General features: G+C 37.3%; 1 protein-coding gene across 1 annotated transcript in view; it reads left to right on the plus strand.

Moving 5' to 3' along the window:
• Positions 1-26,761, plus strand: part of ZSWIM6 (zinc finger SWIM-type containing 6) — a 213,126-nt gene that overhangs the window by 147,804 nt on the left and 38,561 nt on the right. Inside the window, exons 3-4 of the mRNA XM_054487360.2 lie at positions 10,318-10,466; positions 13,853-14,003. Coding sequence (XP_054343335.1) covers positions 10,318-10,466; positions 13,853-14,003 — 300 coding nt within the window. The remainder of the gene's footprint in view (positions 1-10,317; positions 10,467-13,852; positions 14,004-26,761) is intronic.

The raw sequence follows: 26,761 nt of genomic DNA on the forward strand, positions 1-26,761 counted from the left end.
GAAAATGGCTTGTCCTCTGACAGCTCCTGGAGAGGACACCACACTATATTATGGCAGTAGAATTATGTGGAGTGACCATAGAGGATAGAAGGTGACTAAAGATCTGGCTGTTTCAACTACAACAAAATTGTAAATTGAAATAAAGGCATTCTTTACCACTTTGAAAGGAGACTTTAATTCAGGATAAACCTTAAATCTTTTTCTAAAGAGTGTGTTTATTGAGTGTACATCATTTTTCAGAGGTCTTCTAGTTCTCTCCTCTCTGCTGTAAAGAAAGACATTTTTTTGAGTCTGAGTCGCTAAAGTTTGTTGTCTTGCCTTTTCCCTCTCAGTGCCAGTGGTTGATGTCAGGATTTTGCCTGTAAGACAGGTCGACCAAGGCCTTTGTAAGCCACCGACTTAATGTTTCCTAGCTTTAACAGCAAACACTGAAACTGTAGGAGATGGCCTTCTCTAGGTCCCCAGAAGAGGTTGAATTAATCACCTCTGCAGTGTAGACATCTGCTGCCTAAATTCTGCCTGAATAGGTTGAATTTGAGAAATCAATTTTAACAAAAAGGGACACTGCTACATAAATATAAATGTAAAAGCATTATTTGGAAAACGGTGTTACTGTGGCAGTTGGGTCACAGTTAAGATGAAGATGTTAACTTTGTAAACAAAAGACCTTTCACTCTTTCATGTTTTGAATTTGTTTTCCAGCAAAGTAAGATAAAATAAAGCACTAAGTCGTCAATTAGAAGTCAAAGCTGTGAATAGTTCCATGCACCAGACACAGCATAAGCCAATTATAAACGTGTCTTCATAGCCCAGTTTAAAATTTGCATAATGATTTGGTGGTATCTGACACCTATAAGTAACTGTATCCATGGTGTGAGACGGATACCTCATTCGGTATGGCTTATATATGCTTTATTAGATACACTGGAGAGGTGTCTGTCTGATGCCTCAGGATCATGAATACTTTTAATTATTAAGATCTAGAATGTGCCACCCTGCTTAACATTCTCTCCAAACAGAATTCTACCGCTCCCACCATTTTTATCCCCAGCAAAGATTCTGATTCAGTGGGTCTGAAGTGGTATCTCAGCATCTGTTTTTCACAATATGCCTCCAGCATTTTGATATGCCCTTACTTTTGAGAACTACTGGGGCAAGGGAGTTTGATGTTGGGATAAATCACAACTAAATCAGAACCAAATCAAGCAGTAGACAGGGGACGCCAAAGACTTAGATAGTGGTCCTTCATGTCCATGAATTCTCCTTTGCTGTCTGCCTGTGACATTACATTACCAAGGTAGGCGGGTAAATCAAATTTACACATCCATCTCTGGGAATGAGAGACCAAATTGTTCTACTTTTTTTTCCAACAGATAATTTGACTTTCCCTGAAGGCCTGAAGAATTAAGCTTCAGTAATAAAATGCCCACAAAGATTAATTATACAGTTGTAAATATTATAGCATTTCTTATTATAAATAAGAGTAAAAACATGATAGGCTTTAAAACATTTTAATGGACCATTTAATTTACATACATACAGATTCTGGTTCCTGCCCAACGGTGGGAATATCTAATAGCAAATGTATAAATACATGAGTTATGTTTCTTTTTGCATTCCCTTCTCAAAGCTAAATGTTGAGAGGTTTGTCTTTGATTATAGACAGCCATTAACAAGTAGACATAAATTTTGCAAATCTTACATTTTATATAAGGCTTAGGCAACATTGTAATGCATGTAATGAAGACATGTTAGGATTTAAATAGTTAAAACTACAAGAATAGAAAACCAAATACTGCATGTTCTCACTCATAAGTGGGAGTTGAACAATGAGAACACATGGACACGGGGAGGGGAACAATCACACACTGGGGCCTGTCAGGGAGTGTGGGGGGTTAGGGGAGGGATAGCATTAGGAGAAATACCTAATGTAGATGACAGGTTGATGGGTGCAGCAAACCACCATGGCACGTGTATACCTGTATGCATGTTCTGCACATATATCCCAGAACTTAAAGTATAGTAAAAATAAATAAATAGTTAAAACAAAGCATTAAAGTTAAATACATGAATTTGCACTTTGGGGGGAAATTATTGTCGTAGACATTAAATTTCCTGGTCTATGATGTATAGGGTACATGTCTTATTCCTAAAATGTTGAGTTGTATATAGAGTGAATTTATGTTTTATTTATCTACTAGTTATCTTGGCTTGCAGTCTTATGAGTAAGTCAGGAAGATTTCTATATCGCATGAGCAGATTTCTAATTTTTATTGCTCAGTTAATTTTTTTTCTTACATTATAGAATTTTAGAGTTAAGCAAATGGAGGCCTGAAGAGCTTAAGTTATTTGCTGGAAAATGCATAGTTTTTCCACACAGTGCCTAGAACTGAAATCTTCTGAATTCTAATCCATCCTCTCAACTGGTATGTAGACTTTGGGCCATTTTTTTTTCCTCCAGTGCATTTCCCTCTTGCCCAGTACTGTCAAGAAGTAAGTTAATTCTAATACTAGCTTACCAAGAAAAATAAAAATAAAAATAAAAACCCCAACTTAATGTATCCATTCATTTTTCTGTTGCTTATAACAGAATACCAGAAATTGAGTAATTTATAAAGAAAAAGAATTTATTTCTTATAGTTCTTGAGACTGAGAAGTCCAAGGTTGAGAGGCTGCATCTTGTGGGAGCCTTCTTGCTGGTGGAGACTCTGTGGGCACAGGGCGTTGCGTGGTAAGGGAGCTGAGCATGCTAACATGCTAGCTTAGGTATCTCTTCCTCTTCTTATAAAGACACCACTTCTCTCCCATGATAACCCATTAATCCATTAATACATTAATCCAAGAATGGATTAATACATTCACCAGGGCAGAGCCCTCATGATCCATTCACCTCTTAAAAGGCCCCACCTTTCAATACTGCCACATTGGGGTTTAAATTTCCACGTGAGTTTTGGAGGGAACAAGTATTCAAATTTTCTTAAAACTTGAGAAAACATAATTCATGTATTTATACATTTGCTATTAGATTTTTCTCCACTTGAACCAAAATCTGTATGTATGTATGTAAACTGTCCATTACAGCAATTTTAAAAACTGTCATATTTTAAAAATATATAATAGTGTCTGGGTGTGGTGGCTCACACCTGTAATCCCAGCACTTCGGGAGTCTGAGGTGGGCAGATCATGAGGTCAGGAGACTGAGACCATCCTAGCTAACAGGATGAAACCCCGTCTCTACTAAAAATACAAAAAAAAAAAAAAAAAAAAAAAAAAAATTAGCCAGGCGTGGTCGGCGGGTGCCTGTAGTCCCAGCTACTTGGGAGGCTGAGACAGGAGAATAGCGTGAACCCAGGAGGCAGAGCTTGCAGTGAGCCAAGATCGCACCACTGCACTCCATCCTGGGCAACAGAGCGACACTCTGTCTCGAAAATAAATAAATAAATAAATAAATAAAATAAAAAATATATGTATATAAATAGTGTATTTAAAACCTATCCAATTTTAAGGAAAAATATACATTGTGTAATTCAAGTCAAGAGTAATTTCTTTATTCTTCTATCACTTTTCACTATTAGCATGAAAAAAATAAGTGGAGTATATTCTGAAGTTTTTGGAGGGTATCTGAATGGTGACCCCTTTGCCAGTTCAAGCAGGCCACAGAAGACTGGACCAAATTCAGGTCTACTTAAAATATTTGGCTATTTCTGTGGCAAACCAAACCCCCAAGTCTTACATGGATATGACCCAAGCAGCTGAAATGCCTTCAGTCATGCCACAGCAGACAACCCCCATCCAAGTAGTTCTGGGGCAGATCTCCTTGTGGATTTTGGCCCTTGGTGACCATAGAGAACAACTTAAAAAAATGACAAAAATTGGGAGAAGTAACCACTGTGAGGCTAGATGTTTTTCGAGATGGAAGACTGTATTATTTAGCTCAGTTTATCAGAAGGAACAGTGGAAGTGGATGGTCAGTAGCTAATTAGAGTTTTCCCTGTGAAGAGGATAAGGAGGAATATGTCAGATTTCCAAGGAGGATGTTGGGAAGAATTTAAAAATAAAAGTCAAGATTCTATAGTTGTTTGGAAAGTCTCTTTTGATGCATTTATGTAAAGAATCTATAGGTATTTTGTGCAGGGGTGTGTGCATGTGTGTCTGTGGAATCAAAAAGATGGGATGGATTAGAGTCTCTGAATTTCTGTGGGATACAGTTATAGACCTAGTAGTTAACTTCACATCATTGTGTGTCCTTAAAGCTTTCTGTAAAAGAGAGGCACGCTAACAAATGCCTACAAACACACCAGTACCCTTCCTTAAATATTTCTTTGCTTTAGGGTTGACAACCCCTGCCTTGATGACCTCGGGGCCCAACATTAGCTCTAGGATCCTGGAATATGTTCATTGGCAGAAAAAAGATTCTGGAGACTGGATTTAGCAGTGTGGCTGTGTACAAGTCATAACCAACTTGGAACCCATTTCTCCTGTAGAATGGAGATCATGATCTATACTCGCCTCCAGGGGACATTGTGAGGAGAAAATGAGATAATGTTTATGAGGATGCTTTAGAGTGGTTCTTAACCTTTTAAGTAAGAATTCTTTTTCCAGGGGGGAAAATGATATGTGCCTTTCTCCCTCCCTCTTTTCCCCCTTCCTCCCAGTACTTGATCTCCTGATAGTGGCTGGGTGTTAGGAAGCAATGGTGAGCAGGGCAGATACAATTCTTGCTCTCATGGAGCTTCACCTCTATGTACTTGTCCAGTCTCTACTTGGAATGACTTTCTCCTTTTTCTGGAAGACTTGGTCTCTCCACCTCTTCCTAAGAGGCCACTCATTTCGTTTGTCGTCCTTGTTCATTTACTTATGCAGCCTTTAAATGTTGGCCTTCCTTAGGATTTGGTCCTAGATGCTCTTAAACAGTTTACTGCTTCCCATAGTATATCCAACTTCCTCCTTGAAATCCTCTTCCCTCTTCTCCACTGTCTCAAGGGTATGTCAAATTCACCATATCTAAAACTAAGCTCATGACCTAAACACTGCCCCTCCTGACTCCCACATCTTGTCCTTTTCTGGTGGTCTTTGTGTCAGTGAGTTTTCCAGTATTCCGTATGGTTGTTTAATACAGAAACTCATGTCTGTCTCCATCCGTTCATCTCCCATACTTCACATATCCACTTACTCACCAAGTTCTTGTTGCATTTATGAAATCTTGTCAGCTTCTCCATTTCTGCTGTCATTGCTGTTTTTCAAGCAACTATCATCATCCTGTGTGCACACCATCAGAATAGCATTATGTATTTTTGCCCCTCAGTTCATCCTCCATATTTCAGATAAAGTGATTTTTTTAGATACGTAAATATATTCACATGGTTCCAAAATTTTAAAAGATGTTTCCTTCCCCCATGTAACTAGGTTACCTGTACTCTTTAAAATGTCCTTCCAAAATATTTTAGGTATGCATAAGGAGATACTGACATGTAAGCTCTTTTATAAACCTCAATATTTATATGTATTTTGTTTATTATCATTTTTTATTTGTATAAATTTTGAGGTACAAGAATAATCTTGTTACATGCGTAGATTTCATGGTGGTGTGTAGTCTGGGCTTTAGGGCATCCATCACCTAAATAATGTACATTGTACCCATTAAGTAATTTCTTGTCACCCACCCTCCAACTCTTCCAAGTCTTCATTGTCTATCGTTCCACACACTCCATGCCCTTCTGTACATAAGCTGCCGCTTATCGGTGAGAATATGTGGTATTTGTCTTTCTGTGTCTGATTTGTTTCAGTTAATATAATGGCATCTTGTTCCACCTATGGTGCTGCATGGATGTGATTTCATTCTTTTTTTTATGGCCAAATAGTATTTCATTGTGTGTCTGTACCACATCATTCATTGATAGACACTTAGATTGATTCCATATCTTTGCTATCATGAAAAATGCTGTGATATAACATAGGAGTGCAGGTGTCTTTCATATAATGTTTTCTTTTCCTCTGGGTAGATACTCAGTAGTGGGATTGCTGGATGGAATGGTAGTTATATTTTTAGTTATTTGAGAAATCTCCATACTGTTTTCCATAGATGTTATACTAATTTATATTCCCACCAACTGTGTATAAGAGCTCTATTTTCTCTACATCCTCACCAACATCTGTTATTTTTTGTCTTTTTAATAATAGCAGTTCTTACTGGTATAAGATGATATCTCATTGTGGTTTTGACTTGCATTTCTCTCGTGGTTAGTGATGTTGAGCATTTTTTCATGTGCCTGTTGGCCATTTGTATGTCTTCTTTTGAAAAATGTCTCATGTCTTTTGCTCACTTTTTAATGGGATTATTTGTGGGGTTTTTTTGTTTGATTTCCTTGTAAATTCTGGATGTTCGTTCCTTGTCAGGTGAATAGTTTGCAAATATTTTCTTCCATTCTGCAGGTTGTCTCTTCACTCTGTTATTTCTTTTGCTGTACAGAAGCTTTTTAGTTTAATTAAGTCCCATTTCTCTATTTTTGTTTCTGTGCTTTTGAGGTCTTTGTCATAAATGCTTTGCCTAGACCAGTGTCCAGGAGAATTTTCCCTAGATTTTCTTCTAGTATTTTTATAGTTACAGGTCTTAACATTTTATGATGAGACATAGGAGTCCAGTTTTGGTCTTCTGCATGTGGCTATACAATTTTCCCAGCACCATTTATTGAAAAGGGCATCCTTTCCCTAGTGTATATTCTTGTGAATTTTGTGGAAGATCAGTTGGTTGTAAATATGTGGCTTTATTTCTTGAGTTCTCTGTTATGTTTCATTGGTCTATGTGTCTATTTTTATACTAGCACCAGGCTGTTTTGGTTACTATAGGCTTGTAGTATAATTTTCAGCCAGGTAATATGATGCTTCCAGCTTTGTTCTTTTTATTTATTTGGATTGCTTTGGCTTTTTGGTTCCATATGAATTTTAGGACTGTTTGGTCTAATTCTGTGAAAAATGTCAATATTTGGATAAAGACAGTTTGAATCTGTAGATTGCTTTGGGCAATAGGGTCATCTTACCTATATTAATTCTTCTGATCCATGAGTATGGGATGTTTTTCCATTTGTTTGTGTCATCTTTAATTTCATTCATCACTGTTTTATAGTTTTTTTGTAGAAATATTTTACCTCCTTGGTTAAATTTATTCTTAAGTATTTTATTTTGTTTTTTGGTACTTACTGTATTTGGTTCTTAGGTAGATTGTTATTGGCATATAGAAACACTACTTTTTGTATGTTGATTTTGCATCCTGCAACTTTACTGAATTCATTTATCAAATTGAATCATTTTTTGATGGAGTCTTCAGGTTTTTCTAGATGGAAGATTATATCATCCGTGAACAGGGATAATTTGACTTGTTCTTTTCCAATTTGGATGCCTTTTATTTATTTCTCTTGACTGATTGCTCTGACTAGGACTTCCAGCATTATGTTGAATATGAGTGGTGAAAATGGGCATTCCTGTCGTATTCCAGTTCTTAGAATGCTTTCAGCTAGCTTTTCCCCATTCAGTATGATGTTGGCTGTGGGTATGTCATATATGGCCTTTATTATTTTGAGGTATATTCCTTTTATGCCTAGTTTGCTGAGGGTTTTTTATCATGAAGAGATGCTGAATTTTACAAATGGTTTTTCTGTCTATTGAGATAATCATATGGTTTTTGTTCTTTATTCTGGTATCACATTTCTCGATTTGCATGTTGAACAGTCCTTGCCTCCCTGGTGTAAAACCCATTTGATCATGGTGTATAATCTTTCTGACATACTATTGGATTGGGTTTGCTAGTATTTTTTAAGGAGTTCTATGTCTATGTTCATCAGGGATATTGGTCTCTAGTTTTCTTTTTGTGTGGTGTCCTTGTCTAGTTTTGGTACCATACTGACAGCCTTGTATAATGAGTTAGGGAGGATTCTGTCTTCTGATTTTTTGGAACAGTTTCAAGACAATTAGTATTAGTTCTTCATCCTACGTTTGGTAGAATTAGGCTGTAAATCCATCTGATCTTGGGCTTTTCTTTGCTGGGAGATTATTTATTACCGATTCAGTCTTGCCACTCATTACTGGTCTGCTCAGGCTTTTCTGTTTCTTCTAGGTTTTCTAGTTTTGGGGCATATAGTTGTTCATAATAGGTCTCTGATCATCTTCTGTATTTCTGTGGTATCAATTTTAATGTCTCTGTTTTCATTTCTGATTTTATTTATTTGGATCTTCTCTCTCCTTTTCTTGGTTAGTCTATCTAGCATAAACATCATTAATTGCCTGAAAAGTGGTACACTGTGTATACTTTTATTCTCCTTGATTTTTTTTTTCAATCAACAGTATGTCCTGGATATCTTTCCATTGTAATGCATAGTATCCACATTCATTTTTATGGCTGCATAATATTTCATGGTAGGAATGTTGAAATTGATGCATATCAGGACAAAACATCTTTTATTATTTAGAGTATTTCTTTCTTCCACTTTGGATAAGTTGTCATGAATTCCCATTCATTACTCTCAGGGAAAAAAACTAAGCTCTTTGCCAACCAAGGCACTCAGTCTGATCCTGCTTCTTTTCTCCAGGATTATCTTGTATTACTCTTCCTCTCATCTTCTATTCTTGGGTTGCATAGACTGCCTTTTATTTCTTCCGTGCACCATGTTTTTTCCTGCCTAAGGGCTATGCTCAAGTTCTTCTCACGTGCAGACCCTCCTCTCCTTTCCTGACCTTTAGTTCATTTTTAATTAGCTTTTAATCCACTTAAGGCAGATCTCAGCGCAGTGCCATTTCGTCAAGGTATGCTTACCCTAGCAATCCAAGGCCCAGTCAGAATTCTCGGATGATAGAGTCTTCCATCACCCTGCCCTCTTCCTCTGAGCAGTTATTACCATTTATTATACATTTATTTATATGATTATGAGATTGATATTTATCTCAAAAACTTAAAAGAGTGTTTTTCAGATAGTGAGTGGCCACCTGTTATAGGTTATAAAATCAGTTTTAAAAATTGTGACAAGCCCTCTTTAAAAAATGAAATAGAGTAGAAAATATTGAGCCTCTGCCTATAGTGAGGACACTTTCATCAAATTTTTGCAGATTAATCGTATAAACACACAGACACATAAGCATATTAGGCATGATGTAAAATATATTTCTTATTGTGGGTCTTGTTCAGCAAAATTTGAAAGCCCCTGAACTAGGTTGTAGATTCAGTGAGGACAGGAATTCTGTCTATTTTGTACCACCATTCTATCTTCAAGTCTAGCAGAGAGGATGGCACTGAGTCAGGCACTTAGTAAATATGCTGACTGGCTGAATGAATGAATGAACATACACTTTTGCAGGCAGGCTCAGGGACCCACTGCCTTCCTCTACTAGGGACTAGTAGACCTTGGTTCTAAGCAGATGTTAGTGATTATTTCTTTGGTTAATTGAGTCTGCTTTAGATCATTAGAAGACAAGAAAAGTAATACAAAACCACACCTACAGATGTATTTTTTTAAGGGTTGATAAGCAGATGAAACACTGAGGATGAACAGTTTTTAGATCTAATTTTTTTTGTATTACTTACGAATCTTAGACCTTAAAATACCATTTTGTTTTATTGGCAAATAATGAAACAATCTTTACCTCCCTAAATATCTGGGTAGTTTTTTAATTTCTAAGGTAGTCTACACACATAGGGCTTATTACTTAGCTGCTATCTTTGTGTGTACTTCAGCAATAAAATATTTATGCAGTTTGGCAAGGTGATACTACAACCTGGTTTAATACAACAGCTGCACTGCCTGTTCCCATGTGGCTTGATTTCCCTTTTTAATTTTCGGTTTTCTGCAACTAAAGACTTATGTCAGCATGTAGTTTATACAGCAGCAGATAATGGTGAAAACTTATTGAATTAACGTAGTAAAGAGAGAAATACTCTGCTAAGTTTATTTGTCTCATATTTTTCTAAAGTCTTTGAAAAACATTTTTTCCAGCATGGCCTACACAGCTTTATAAACATCATGTATTTACAATGAAACACTTTTGTGAATTCGATTTTTTAGAGAACCTATAAACTCATCTCCAGAGATAATAGTCTCTGAACCTAAAAGATAGAAATATCTCAATTCTAAAGTAATCTGCATTTGACTTAGCACAAGTCAGGAAAGTTCTGGAAATAAGAGTGATCCTTGTATTTACTTTGTCACAAATTTGTATGTATAATTGAAATTGAGATTGAATTAAAAAGTAGGCAAAAAGAGTCTTAATTAATCCTTTTAGCACAGAGTTTTTATCTAGCCTGTGTGTTATTATTTTTCTTTCTATTTCTAGGTGCTCCTGATCCAACAGCAGGTGCTAGTATAGATGATGAAAACTGCTGGCACTTAGATGAAGAGCAGGTTCAAGAACAGGTTAAACTGTTCCTTTCCCAGGGCGGGTACCACGGATCAGGGAAGCAGCTTAATTTGCTCTTTGCAAAGGTATGATTGTCTATTTCTAAAGAAATATTCTAAATATATACATATATAGGGACTATCTAAATATGATCATGTCTACAATAGGATAAAACCTCTTTTAAAAATTAAAGAACAGGGTCTTAGTTGACCAATAGAAACTTTTGTATTGTAATGCAAGCTTTTTTTTCCTTAGGTGATCTTAGACAAGATATGGGACATTTTTGTCTTTCTCAGTTCCTGTCAATAAAATGGTGATAATTTATACAATTTTGAAAAACCTCTTACAATAATAAAAGCAAAATAATTAACAGTGTTATTCAAAATGCCATTTTTTTCAAGTTTTTCCCTTTCTAGTTAATTTTCCCAAGAGAACATAGTTTTATAATGCCTAAAATGTGCTTTAATTATTTAGTTTAATAATGTCAGTATCTGTAAGTTAATTTCAAAAGCTTGAGTTTTAGAGTCATATAGATCTCAGTTTGAATCCAAGTTCTAGATCTTTCTAAGTATATAAACCTTGGCAAATGATTTGTTAATTTTCTCATCTAGAAAATTAGCTAATAATAACATATCTCCTAAAACTGTTGTGATAATGGTGTTAAATGATGCTGTCTACTGTTCATCTTCATCATTAAAAACTGATGGCTCAAGAATTTAAATTATCTGGGTCATAAGTTCCTTGTGAGCGGAAGCTGTGTATTTTGCTTTATACAGAAGTTTCAGTACCATACACACATTTGTAAATACTGGATAAAATGCTTTTTGAATAATATTAAATCATTATATTTTCATTGGGGGTATAGTCATCATTGTGATTAATGTATTAACATTGGTTTTAAAGGAACAGATAGCTGTTCATTGATGCTTTTGTTGAATATCTTCCCTAATATTTGTTATAATTAAAAGATTTTTTTTTTTTTTTTTTAGTTCAAAAGAATTAGAGTAAACCCTGTTACTGGATATGGCCAGGAATAGTGTATTCTGCTTAATCAATACCATGTTCATAAAGATTTTTCCTGTGTACCATATGTAGATTGCCAATTTCCCCAGAATTAGATTACAATAAAATACATTTAACTCTAATACTACTTTACACATGATTTAAGCATTCTTTGGTGATTCACAGGCACTTCAAACTCATGTCATGCCTCCGTGTCAACAGTCTGAAAATTAATTACCATTAGGCTATAGATGTACATGAGCGCTGGTTAAATAGAGAGTTCTGTTTTATATACTTAAGAGTAAAGTGTTTATTTTCATTGCTTTTGCTGTGTAATAGGTTAGAAATCTACCAGAAAAAATAAACATTAAATCAAATCCACAAATACTAATAATGTAAAAGGTTTAGTATATTTAGACACACAGGAAGTATTTCATATATTCTTATGTTAGAAACAGTTCGAAAGATGTATTATTAGCCTGGTGTGCAGTTGTTCTTTTTATCCCTATATATTATATACACATTATGTATGCCCCATATGAAGTAATAGCAACCTCTAATTTTGGAATTAGCATAACTTGAAGTTAAGACAGATACGGGTTCTGATCCAAGCTGTTCCCCTTGTCCACTGGGCGAATTATTTTACTTCTCTGAGGCTTGGTTTTATAATTCATAAAATGGGGATTATAATCTGGCCTATTTTACATGGTTGCTGTGAAAATTAAATAGTAAGTATCAATGTAAAACTCTTTAACATTGTATCCAATAAATGGCAACTCCTTTTCTTCCTCCATCTTCACCTGTTAATGAGTTTTTAGTACTTTGTTATTGGGAACAAACTCCTTTATAGGAATACTGAAGTAACGCTCCTGGAAGCACAACCTTTGTGATTCAGGGTAGAAGTGCTTTTGAGTTCTTTATAAAGTTCAAATTCTAAAGCAGGTGAGGAAGTTCCATTTCTTGAGGGTGCAGACCTCAGGCAGGATCTATTCTAGATTTGGGCTGCTTTATTGAAGATCTACTATTTTCTCCTTTCCTTGCCTTTCACATAGAGAGAGTCCTGAAAGAAGGACCAACCACCCCACCTTTTCTACTGCTTGTGACCTTGTTCTAGTAATTTCTTACAGGGAAATTACAGCTGAGATTCTTACTTATTGAATACATAGCAGTATACATTTTTGAAGTGGATGGATTCATTTAGGGCTTCCTGCAGAGAGGCTTACCCTTGTGTTTCTTTTTTCCTTTCTTTTATTTGGGAAATGTAGCACAAGAGTAATGGACAAAGCTTAAAGTTCCAACTTGAGAGGCAAAGTTAACTTATTAGATCTGTGGTTATTATTCTGCTTCATGGATCACTCATATAGAGCAAGAGAGTTCTTAAACTTAACAGGTCTGTCCATTTTCTTTTACCATTGCAAAAACAACCCCATCTGAGTGAATAGAAGTATGCTGCTGCTCTTTATATAAAAAACTTAAGTGAGAGAGAACCTTTATGCAATTACTAATTTATCTCAAAAATTGAAGGACTTGCACAATTTATCTCAAAAATTGAAGGACTTGTGAATATACTAAAAACCATGGAATTGTATGGTTTAAATTGGTGAATTGTATGGTATATGAATTATGTCTCAACAAAGCTGTTCCTAAAAAAACTAAAGGCCAAGTGTTATTATTATATATATTATCAGATCTACTTAGAAGATTTCTTGAGTTCTCAATGGACTCTGCATTAGGCTGTGCTTCTCTGATGGTAAGTACAATCAGTTGGAGAGTCAGGAAGGTGCCAAACTGTTTGTCCTGTTTGTTTTGATATTGTATTTCTTTAGGCTAACAAAGTTATGGCATCTTACTAAAATTATGACATCTCATTTTATGCAAGGAAACAGCAGCACCTTGCTCAAACCTGTTTTGGTATACTAGGTAGGTTCAGATACCTATTCCCAGTGCCAGATTTTACTTCTGTGGTTTGTCAAAGCATGAATGCCTACTTTGTTGGAGTGTAATCTTGAATCACAAAGTGTACTTGGTTTAGATAAGAGAGATACTTTGAAGGAGAACTGGAAAAAAAGTTTCTACTGGACATATGAAACACGATTTACTCACCTTAATCAGTGTGTAAGACCCAACCAGAACATTTTTGTAATTGAGAGCATTTTTTCTTCATATAGATTCTAAAATATAATTCAAAATAATTAATGGTCATTTCTTTGATTAAATTGCTATTTAGGGTAGGGAGTGGTTTTAAATTATATATTTTGTTTGCTTAAGAGGGCTAGTGTGAAGGCTTGACATCTCCCCGCCCATCCCCCACCACACACAGACACACACACACACACACATACACACACACAGAGAGAGAGTGAGAGAGAGAGAAACAGAGAAAAGTGGTGGTTTGTCTCTTGTGTTGCTGTGGGGTTTTGTTGTGTTTTTGTTTTGAACAATTTTCTAAAGGTCTGTTTTTCCCCACTAGGTGCGGGAGATGTTAAAGATGAGGGACTCCAATGGGGCCCGCATGTTGACCTTGATAACAGAGCAATTCATGGCTGACCCTCGCCTGTCACTTTGGCGGCAACAAGGCACTGCAATGACTGACAAATACAGGCAGCTCTGGGATGAGCTGGGTAAGCATGTTTCCTCACAAATTACCATTGATTTGCATATGGATAAATACCATAGTCAGATGTTTCAAAAACATGGTCGTAGTATTGCTGAAGAGAGAGCTGCTCATGCATGGAACGTGTTGCCAATATACAGGTTAGAAGCATGGGAGGATTTAGAACTTGGGCTGGCATTTACAGAAAACAACCTTAGCAGGGTTTTGGGGGAATTGCCTGATCTCGAGGAAAGTTAAGTGCAGGAATCTCCCTTTAAGTATTTGAAAAAAAAAAAGCTGTATGATTTTTAAAAGGCAGTTTTATATTGTAGAGCTGGTTACTTATTTCTAGATTAATATTGTAATCGATTCAGCTAAAATTTAGAGTCTTTCTTCCCCCTTCTCCCCACACTGGAATTATTAAAATTAGTTGGATATTCATTTTATTTTTGGCTGCTATAGATTTAAATGAATTGTTGATCCTCAGAATGGAAAAATACGGCAAATTCTAATATTTATTGCTTCCTAAATTCCTGGTGGTTAAAGATACAAATATAGCAAGTGTTCAAAAAAATGAGAAATCCACTAGTCATGTTCATTAAAAGAATACTGGGAATTTTGTTTGGATGAGTCTTGGTACCCAATGTTCATCGCTAGGGAAATAATGAATGATGTGTTTATTATGTTGTCTTTTTATTAAGAAATCTATAAGTGACACCTGAAATTTTGACAAATATATCAGTACCTGTATTAATTTTATGAGAAGTAATGTTGTCTATATTTACTAGAAGATCCTAGTCTCAGTGAAATTTTTCTTGTCTAATGATGGACCACATCATGCTGATTGATCCCAGGTATAGTCTAAACCAAAAGATGCTGTTGTCCGTGAATACACCAAATGACCATAATTGGAAGGGGTATTTGAGATTAGCTGTTTTACAGATAAGGAAACAAGTCCTGAGAGGTTAGGAGACTTCCACAACATGACACTGTGTAATCTAGGGTTATGCAGCAAGTTGGTAAAGGATGTGATATCAGTATTTTCTTTTTCTATTAATAGGGTATACGTTCAGAAGTTGGCTGTGGACAGGTTCGCTACTTGTGAACTATTAGATATTTGTTGACTTTTTCCCTGGCAGTTTTCTTAAGTATCTTGTAATAACAATCTTGCTGCTTTCTTTGAGTCTCCTGAAATGATGGTAGTGCCCTTTCCCCCTAATCAAAATGTAAATCAATCTGTAACTACAATAGATAGCTTCAATGTATTAGAATGATGTTTGGGGGGCACAGTATGGTGGTTAAATAACACAAGTATAATACATGGTTTAAATAAATATTTTCATAAAATCCTGAATGTTTTACTTTTCAAGTAAACCTTTTTCAATTTTGTAACTCTGTAGTATAGACTTGATTGGTTAGATGGTTTATAAAGTAAAAAGGATTAGCATTAAGACAACTGTAATGAAGGGGTCATTTAAGGAAAAATTATTAAATTAATATTAAATGAATGCAATTTAAAGAGCTTTGGTACTTAGAGAAACTTAGAATTACAAATAACTGTTTAGGAAGAAAATACCAACTAAATTTTTTGGTTACCAAAAAGGGTACTGGTGGTACATACAGTCAAATAAAATTTGCAGTGTTCACATTTAATTCATGGTCAAATGCCACTTTTCCAAGTGGGTTTTGAAAATTACGTACCTTAACCCTCAATCAGAAGTATAAATTTTTATTAGGTGGAAGTTTCCACCAGCTGATTCTAGTTATGCCCTCTTATGGACTACTTTCTAATTAAGGACCAGGCTTTATACAAATTCTTTGATTTCAGTCCAGCATAAAGACCACAACTTCTTGTCCTGTGTGCCCCCCACCCACCGTCCAATCATTACTAGACTGCTAGAAATTCTCCTGTGTACTCTGATGACAAGCAGAGGTCACTTGCCATTTTAATGGGGTCTAAGTTCTGTGAAGAATCTCACGTAGAAGTTAACAGTAAGTAGCACATCTTAATATTCATTCACCAAAAAATTAACTGAAAGTTGCTCTGGACTACAAAAGGAAAGGCTTTTGCTTCTTAATAAAAGGGGGGAATTTGACTTTGTGCCCCTACACAGGGCTCACATTGCTTCAAGGCTCTGCTTTGGAATTAAATGCTGAGCACTGCCAGATGCCAGACATTGAGAAGAGGCTGAGTTTTGTCGGCAAATGGGATCTGCAAGTTAATTGGTGTTTTCTGCAGGCTTCTGGCTGTGAAATGAAATTGGAAGCCCTTTAGCCACTTGGATAATACAGGACCTGAATACAAATGTCACATGTCACCATCAGGACCCACTGTGAGACAATAGTGTTCCCACTCCAACACCGCGCCATTACAGATCATTTAAATATGGGGATTACATTTAAACTAAAAGCCCCATTTGCCTTTTACTGCAATTTAAGTGTCCTCTTAGCAAAAGCTAAGTGACAAATTAAATGAAAAAAATGCCCACATTTTTAAAGCTGTAATGCAAAACAACCTTTTATTGCTTCTCATGTGCCACGAATGAATCATTATACTTGTCAACCCTAAACCAAGCCATAATTGGAGCAGCTACTGTTATCAAAGTGGGGCTGCTCTGTGACAGCTTAATAAAGCTGAAACTGTTAAATTAAATCTCAGATGCTTAACTCCTTAGCATTGGTGGATTCGTTGGGTCCATTTCTGGAAGTGACCACTACACCAGGAAAAAAAAAAAAAAAGATTCCTGGCATGAAAGCCTTAATCTGATGAAAGTGTACAAGCGAGAGTATGCTAGCCAAGTAACTCTGCTTCTTGGCAGATGGATTTGGAGCCATCAGAGATTGTCAGCCAGAAGATTACAAAATCTTTTTCATATGGCCCAGTGTCCCCTCCCCAAGATTTACAATTTCCTGCTTACGTGTGATCTATGAAGATTTAAGTGTTGATGTTTCAAAATTAATTGTAAAAGTAACATTTATTTTAACTTTTTCTTTCTTTCAAGTGAATATATGAAAACTTATTTGTGGTAGCCACAGGCCCAATTTCTTCCCCCCGTGCTCCAGCTAACAAAGGGACTGATTATTCTGTTTTTCTTTTCTAATATAAGTGCCTATGACATTCATTTGGTATGAGTTAACTTTTGTGATTTACTCCCTGATTTTCATAATGTAGTATGAAATAGGTACAGATGCATACTCTTAAGATCCTGTTTATTGCATCTCATTTACAGATACATTTATCTTGTACATAAGTAAGCTTTTCAAATATTAATTTTACTTTCTCTACATGGTGTTCATTTTCCCAAACATTCGCCAGTGTTCTCAAGATGAGTAATGTTGTATCATAATCAGCTATAAGAAAAGGTATATATTAAAATAGAAAGCCCCATTGCAATGGTAGAGATTGTATGTTTGATAGAAGCTACATATTTAGTACAATCTATAGAACACACACCTCTTGAATTACATTCTTTATTCTGTGACATGCAAATTTTCTGGAAAGCAGATCACAGAAATAACCTTTGGATTTCCAAGAACAACCCAGTGCTGATTGGGGGTGAGCACACCTACTGTTAGCTGTAATGGCTGTCTGTTCAGCACACTTAATTACTGTGGGGGTCTAGGGATGAGGGGATACACTGTAACCTCTCATCTGTGTTGATGGCTCTCTTTTCTTAAATGTATTCCTAGACTGCAATTTTACTTTGCTTCATAAAACTATAGGTTGTGGCTGCCAGTCTATTAAAACCTAAATAAAATGATGTCATTAGAGGAAACAGTTAAATAACACTTAATTACAGTTTTATCACAGGGAAATATTCTTAAATTTTTATCTTCAACTGTTACATAATATGTTTCTCCCCAAGTTTTAAACACTTAACTTTCTCTCGGAGCTGAGTCACGCGCTTTGCTTTCTAGCATATAAATCCTGTTTCTTAGGGAGCGGATGGGCTACCATTGCAAGAGCCTTGCTGCGCTGAGCTTTGCTCATTCAGTTCACAAGAACAAAGTGGCATCTCTCAGAGTTCTTTTCACGGCTTCTCATCTGGAGACCTAATTCTGTGTGAGCAGAAATAGCCATAGTTAGATATTTTTTCTAGTTTGAATTTCATTGTATGATTAGTTTGACCACTAGTTATTAAGCAACAGCTATAATGTTCCTTGGTAGGGTGCTAGATAGATTGAGTGGTATACAGATTCAGGACACTTAGAATTAGAGTAAATCTAGCTATGTTTGGCGGTAGAGAACACAGCCTACCCTTTGAGACTATATTTTTTGAATTAACCTGCTCCATGGACCCAAATGCTGTTCCATCTTCCATCCCAGACTCAAATAGTGATTTTTCTGTAACCACCTACATTATTCTTTAATAAGGAGAAAAACATGCTTAAGTCACACATTCAAAATGATACTTTTAAGTAATTTAGGACAGTCTCTGTGTACCAGAAGTAAAATTCTAAAGGCTCTGCTTTACTCTGCTTTATAGGTAATTGTGGAGAAATTTCTGGGGAATGCTGTCTTACATCTTTGAAAGCAGTAGGCTTAATAACTGCCCCCACCAACCCCCCCATCCCTGTTTTGAGCTTCTTACTTTAGTTGAGTTATTCCAACTAACTCAAGCTTGCCACATTTTACAGTTGATGGTGGTTAATTAATGGCTAAGGAGCAACTGCTTCTTTTTGAGAACTGGAAAGCTTACCAAAATGGTTCCCCATATACATAGTTACCTCTTTGCTAGTACCACGAAGAAAAAGCAATTCCCAGAGTTCCCTTGCAGCAAAAAGATGTCGGTACACACTTGGTAACTTCCAAATAGCTGGAAGTATAGAATGTAATTCTAATGAACCGCATATCAGGATTGCTTGTCATCTACCTGTTTGTCTTCCCTGGGCATAAGGAGAGTACAGCTTTCCCATGACATACCACCGTCAGTGCTATGTTGTTAACCTTCTTTCCAGAAGTCTTATTGTGGTCTCTCTATCAGTGTGTAGGAAGCACTTGCTATGTCTAGAGGAATAGATGAATTAAATACTTGATTTTGGGGTAGGTGATAGTACCGGTAGCAAGGAGAGGGTAGAGAGATGAAACATTAGGAGATGTGATAAATAAGAACAGCCAAGAATGGATGAAGGAGAACTTTGATAGAGTAATTTCATTACAAATTAGTACAAAGGTTTGTAGAAACCAAATTTAATATGGTTTTATAAGATGTTTATGGAGGTGTGTTGCAGGGAAGAAGCAGTGTGAATACTCCAGAAAAAAGAAACAACCTGAACAAAGACAGCAGTGGGCTCAGTGGAGGAGAGTAGAGAGCCTTCAAACTCATTATCAAAACTGTTGAGATTTTCAATCCAACCTTGCTGTTCTGTATTGTTACTTAAAAGCGGAGAAGAGGGAGATGGTAGACAGGTATCATAAAACCTGGATTTTTGCTTTATTTCTCATTTTGGTGTAGCTGCTAATGATAACATAGTTGCCAACACTTATTTGTCAGGAACTGTGCTAAGCACTTAATGCATGTGGTGTTTTATTTAATCCCGGAAACAATCCTGTGAAATAGGTCCAATTATTTGCCCTAATTTTACAGCCAATAATACTGAGGTTTAAGGAGGCTTGATAACTTGCCCGAGGTCACAGTAGCAAAGCAGGAATTTAATCCCAGGTGTCAGTTACTTCAAAAACATAACCACCAGACTAGACGATGTCCTCAGTTTATTATTATTATTATTGTTTTGAGACAGAGTCGCTGTGTCGCCTAGGCTGGAGTTCAGTAATGCGATCACGGCTCACCACAATCTCCGCCTCCCAGGTTCCAGCAATTCTCCTACCTTAGCCTCCTAGGTAGCTGGTACTACAGGCGCTGGTCACCACGCCTGGCTAATTGTTTGTATTTTTAGTAGAGATGGGGTCTCACTATTTTAACCAGGCTGGTCTTGAACTCCTGACCTCGTGATATGCCCGCCTCAGCCTCCCAAAGTGCTAGGATTACAGACATGAGCCACTGTACTCAGCCAGCTTATTGTTAAACACTATTATATGCCTCTCTTCCAGGTAGTCTGTCTACTCAGAGCAGAGCAAGGGCAAAGCGAAGCTCACCTAGTGGGGAATAAACCCTGTAAGAGCTGCCTGGCCTGGTCTGCCTACCCATGGTACCACAATCCTGACTACCATAGTCAGCTGAGCTTACCTAGTCTAGTCGCCCATTTGTACCCATGTTTACAGGGACCCTCTAACTTCAGGTTCTCTGAGAAAACAAGCACATGGATGCAATAGCCAAATACATGCCATTGACTGAGAACTGTATTAAATAATAAACTTCAGCTTATCATAAATATAGATACTACATGCTGTAGTATGGGGTAGTACTGTAGGGTGGAATACAGTGAAGTTTGTATCCCATTTTCAGGTCCCCTTTGGTAAGGAGCCGGTGAAGACCCTTAGCTCATTGTCTTTGCCCTGGCCTGAACTAGGCCCTGATAATGACCACAGAGTTGCCAACACCAGTTTATCTCATATGGCTCTGTAGGCTCTGCAGGCCCCTTCTTGACATAAGCTGTCCTGCTGGGATGGGGTTGTATACTCTGGTCTCAGTTTCTGCTTCTCTCTGCGTTGTTCAGAGTTTCCTGTAAATACAGAGGATTGGTCAATTGTATTGCTGAGAAGGCTTTACTTCCCTCCAGCACTGTTCTCAGAAGGCTCATCTGCTTCTAGGTCCTCATTACTGGGGCCTGTTTTCTTTCCCTGTGCTGTCCTACTGCTTTCTGTCTCTTAAAACTCAGAACTCTGTATTCTTGGGTCATAGACCTCGGAGTTCTGCCCTGCTGTGGGGGTGGAAAAGAGGGGTTTATTTTCTACTTCTTTAAGTAAACAGAGTAATCTCTAGTTTGGGTCAGAAGTAAACCAAAAGAGAGAATGTATGGGCAAACCTAGGATAAATACTTGCTGTGTACTGCTATCAACTATCCTCTTGACTGTGGCTGCTAGGGTTTAATTATCCATTCAGTTCCCTGTATAGGGAAAAGTGGAAATAAAGAGAAAAACTTTAAAATATGAATTAAAAAAATAGATTCTCAGGATTGAAAGAGACTTTACAGGTCATTTGATCCTATTGTGTAACCAATTGGAAATTCTTAGTAGTATCCATTGTCTAAACTGTTTCTGTATAGAATTAGATAATTTGTAACAACACTTGAGATTCACCTCCTTGTGTGTTTTTATGAAACCTTATGCTAAACATAGAGCATGGAGATTTGGTGAGGAATTAATATGCTTTAAGGCTCATTGTAATACACTTGAGTGTTACTGTTTTATATATGTTGTGTGTTAGTAGCTTTATTTGTATCAAGAATGGATTCCAGTTACTTTCTTTTATGTCATCTTTCTACTTATAGCATTAGTCTATTGGTAGTAGATACTCTTCTCACATTAGTGGTTAATAGGAATGTCATAGCGTTGGTATAAGGTGTCCTCTTCTTTCTCATAATTCTTAGAAAAGTTCTCTCCCTACTTTTCCTATTTCCTAAGAGATAGTACTGACTGCACTTGCCTTCAAGAAACATCCACCAATGGGAATTCTGGCTAGGGAAGCCTCCTTACTAGGCTGTGGATCTAGAGAGTACTATCATGGTAGGGTGGAGGGGGAGAGCGAGAGTGAAAATGAAGCAACACAAGCTGGGGAAGAAAATTTCCTTTCACCATTTCTTACCCTGAAGTGGCAGCATAGAAAAATTAATGAGGTCTGAGAAGCTTCATTTTAAGCCATCTGGGATTCCCAGGGGCTTCACAGAGAATCAGGGATGCCAGGAGCAGGAAGGAAAGAAGTGGAAGCAAAGGGAAGGCTGAAGCAGCTCCTTAGGCAGCTCTGTGTATGTGCCAATATCAAGCAAGGTGCTTTATAAATGTTATCATAGTTAATTTAAGCTTCGTTAGGGGAGGATGATGGGGAGGAAAACCCAAGGAAGTTAGAAATGGTTGTCCTTAGAGGGGGTGTTCAGACACTGCCCTGCAGAGCCCCTAGGTTTGGGGTCAGGGGGAAGAGAGTGCTGAAGGGATGAGGCAGATCCTTCTCAATCAGAGCAGTGTGACTTTACCACATTACTACTAGGGTTTTCATCAAGATTGTTCTGGAGGAAAGGATTCCGATACTATAAATGCATGCTTGATAATCACTATCTTCAACAGGCTTTTAATAGGTACTCTTGTTAGACATGTACTAAAACAGGGGTTCCCCCATCCCCGGACTGTGGACCAGTATCAGTCCGTGGCCTGTTAGGAACTGAGGCGCACAGCAGGAGGTGAGTGATAGGTAAGTGAGCATTACTGCCTGAGTGCCACCTCCTGTCAGATCAGCAGTGGCATTAGATTCTCATAGGAGCACAAACCCTATTGTGAGCTGCACACGTGAGGGATCGAGGTTGTGTGCTCCTTATGAGAATCTAATGCCTAATGATCTGAGGTGGAATAGTTTCATCCCAAAACCATGCCCCGGCAACTGCCACCCCGCCCCCACCCCCAGTCCTCATACGTGGAAAAATTGTCTTCCACAAAGCCAGTCCCTGGTGCCAAAAAGTTGGGGACTGCTTTACTAAAGGACAACTTTTTAATTTATATAAATAGCTTTTTCTTGTATACTTTAGGGGAAGGCAAGATGGCAAATGATTTGCAACAAGTGAACTTTTGTGAGGCCGCTTGCAAGCTTGTCTGATAATTGTATAACACTGTTTTCGTGTTAAAATTCCAAAACTAATATAAGAAAAAGACTCTGTATAGTAAAATGCTAAAGCCTTCTGATGTTAATTTGCTTTAGGGAGTTAATAACTGGTCTTAGGGCTATTTTCTTAGACTTTGAGCTGGTGACAGAATACCCAGGGTAATGATACTAGTTGTCTGAAATGTAGGTAACTCACTCAGTTCTCTGTGCTTTCTGCTGCAAAGATAACCTTTGAAATAGAAAGCCAACTCTCTGTGATTTTAAGCTATGACCAGCTAGATTAATAAATTTCAAAATTTGCTTCAGCAAACCTGGAGAAGAGAGTGAGAAGCATTAATAAAGTAGGAATCAGAGAGAGACCTCGAAGTGGCTTAGATTGGAAGCCATAGTCTTCCTTTTTGTATGATCAAGGGTGGAATGAGTTGGATGGGAGAATCCCAAACAGGGCACTTGGGTCAAATATAAGCTTGGAATGGAGAGAAAATCCTGTTAGGAGGAATACTTCCAAAATGCTCCCAAGAGCACAAAGTCTGTTTCCCCCCGCCACTTTGAAGATGAGATTAATATATCCAGCAACCTGTTCACCAGAACAGATTGACCATGCACTAGAAGATATTCTTTGCTAAGCATTAGGGTCATATGTAGACCACATAATTTGAAAGATTGCCTGTGTGTTTGGAAACCATTAACCACTCACTGTATTTAATAGTATTATCGTCAGTTATTGTCTTTATTGGCCAATTTAAACTAATATCGTATCCATCCTTTCTTAATCCCCTTTTTATTCCTGTATTAATGTCCATTTGATAATCTTACCCCTTTTTTCCACTCCTTCCCACAAATAGTGAAAGTAATTTTTAAAGTTATTTTTCCCACAAAGGTGAAAATATGTGCCTGATATTATAGTTGATGCTCAGTAAATATTTGTGAATAAAAAAGTGAATGAATAATTGAAGTGTAATGCTGACACTTACTTGGAGACATCAAGAAGCAGTTATTTTTGATGTACTGAAAACAATGATTGAAAGGTATTAATCTTTAGTGAGTCCTCCATTTTCTTCTTCTGCTTTATCTAGCCTTCTCTACCCATGTGCGCGATATTCATGGGTGCCTGTGTGTGCCTGGACACACACACATGCACTCTGAAATACAAACAGTTTAGAGTACAGAAGGGCAATGATTCCCCCTTGCCATCAATGCTGCAGGTAATCTGTTGCATTAATCAGCCAGCCAGTGGGAAATGCATGGGGAGTGATTATACTATCATACACAATACAATCAGCATGAAGCACTTGTCAAGACCAATACATCAAAGTTTAATTCAGTAATAGAATGAATTAGAGCAAAATGAAACATTCTGTTCTCTAGGAAACCCAACACCCATCATAGGTTCTTTCTGAACTCCACAGAAAAGTCAGTGCGTTAAGAAATTGTTTTTTTTTGAATAGAATTACAGTTCCAAGCTGACGAAATATTACAAGCCAGTTTTCTTAGAATTCTTACACAAGTATAGTGCTAAAGTGTCTACCTGACCATCAGGACTCCATACTAATCATCATTGGTAAATATGATTATTTTTTAGTGGACTCTTGATTGTATTTTGTCCTAAATTGGTTCTCCATGGCAAATGAATGGAAGGGCATTGTATCAGTGGCTCAGGGAAGCACTTATGCATAAATATGGATGGTGGACAGTTGAATAGGAGACAAATTAACAAGAATCTGCTGTTTATAGTGCCCTCAATTGTAGGCTCTGCTACTGTGGAGCTTACAGTCTAGTTGGGAAACAGAATAAATAAATGAAAAATAAAAAGCAACCCTGGACACGTTAAGACAACTATAGAAACAAGGTTAATATAATGTAGGACATGTTTCGGAAAATTTTGGCAATAGATGTAATATGTTTTATGTATTAGAATAAAATAAGTCACTATTACAAGTCACTATTATGTGTCAGTTGAGTCTTCTAGAAATAGAGTTATATAGACTTTGGAGTCAGGACTATTGGATGAACCATGAAACTGTTTATGAACAGTTTTTTATGTTTCTTATGCTTAACTGGCTTAGTTAAGCAGCCAGTGCAGAACACATGGAAAATGTTCTTGCAGCTTACCACAGTTCACATTCCTTCAGCTATTGACAGTCCTTTTTGCCTTTTTGTATCTCAAAATAAGAAAGCATCTATCATTGTGCCTTTTTTTCTTTTCTCTCATTTAAAACTTTTTAGTTTTTCCTTACCTCTCTCCTTCCCTCTCTTGAAAAGGAGAAGGGTTAGTGAGAGGTGGAGGAGGTGGCTCTGGTGACCTCCTATAGAACCTGGCTTCCAGTGAGGTCAGGCTGTTTTTGATGTATCTTGCATGTTGACTGACTGCACCGACAAATCAAATGGAATGGGAAGACTACATATCAGATAAGGGCCACAGGTTTATAGGGAGGAACATTATCCAGGATACCAGTTAATTGTTTTGGAATATCTATGATTTTCCTTCCTTCCCTTCCTTCCTTCCTTCCTTCTCTCTCTCTCTCTTTCTTTTTTTGAGACAGAGTCTCGCTCTGTCACCCAGGCTGGAGTGCAGTGGCGCGATCTGAACTCACTGTAAGCTCCACCTCCCTGGTTCATGCCACTCCTGCCTCAGCCTCCTTAGTAGCTGAGATTACAGGCGTCCACCACCACGCCCAGCTAATTTTTTGTATTCTTAGTAGAGATGGGGTTTCACCATGTTAGCTAGGATGGTCTCGATCTCCTGACCTCATGATCCACCCACCTCGGCCTCCCAAAGTGCTGGGATTACAGGCGTGAGCCACCGCGCCCGGCCGATTTATTTTCTTTCTTGACAACAAAAATTTGGTTATTTTACTTTAGAATTTTGTCAGAACTTGGTTAAGTAATAACCAATTGTGTGCCATTTAGCTAATGGTTTTGCCATGCTTGACCGGAACAATCTCAAAAATTATTTTTGCCGTATTCCCGAGGTTTTATTTTGAAATTTTCCTAGAAATGTTTTAGTGAATTAAAAACTGGCATATCAAATTTAAAGCAGAAAGTTTTCCCCAGTTAAAAGTTATTTTCCAGGCCAGGTGCGGTGGCTCACGCCTGTAATCCTAGCACTTTGGGAGGCCAAGGCGGGTGGATTACCTGAGGTTGGGAGTTTGAGACCAGCCTGGCCAATACAGTGTTGGCCTATATCTACTGAAAATGCAAAAATTAGCTGGATGTGGTGGCGCACACTTGTAATCCCAGCTACTTGCGGGAGGCTAAGGTAGGAGAACCTGAGAGGCAGAGATTGCAATGAGCCAAGATCGCGCCACTGCACACTAGCCTGGGCAACAGAGCGAGACTCTGTCTCCAAAAAGAAAAAAAAAAAGTTATTTTCCAAACATGGGATGACTGACATATTAAGACAGCATTGTACTGAGAACAATACTATAATTAGGGTCACAATTTTAGTGTGGTTTGACCTAAGAAATTTTGTGACAATAGTTTTGCTAGCACAACTAATTATGCCAGTGATCTCTTATTTGTGACTGCAGTTAGGCATTTCATGGCCTCTAAGTATAATTAGTTAATTGGATCATGCATGAAATTCTAGACTCTTATAATAGCCTCTGAGAACAAAAATAAATATGACAAATATTATGAATTGTTTAATAGCCGTGGAAGCCTGGGAAATACCAAAAGTGATTGTTTTACTTTGCCTGCCATTACTTTATAATGATAAACATAATAAAAAGTAGAAATTAAACTTTCCCTGTAATAACCTTTGTTTTTCTGAATTTGAGACAGAAGAAAGGGAGCCACTGGCCTTTCTTATTCACCTTTAGAGAAGGTGATGCTGGTTGTACTGCTCCTCAGCCCCCACCGGCTGCTCCACACTCCCCACTGTTAATGGCCCTGTGCTTTCTCCAGTAATATTATACACATAGTTGTTTTCCTGGGATATATGGAGAAGACCAATATTTGTCAAAAATTCCAATGGTATCTTTGATAGAAAGTGCATAGCTTTTACTTAATCAATCAATTCATTGTTCAAAAAACCCCACAAAAGGTACAGCTTTTATTTTAATTACTGGGATGA

The sequence above is a fragment of the Pongo pygmaeus genome, chromosome 4, assembly GCF_028885625.2.
Source record: "Pongo pygmaeus isolate AG05252 chromosome 4, NHGRI_mPonPyg2-v2.0_pri, whole genome shotgun sequence".
Taxonomy (NCBI): domain Eukaryota; kingdom Metazoa; phylum Chordata; class Mammalia; order Primates; family Hominidae; genus Pongo; species Pongo pygmaeus.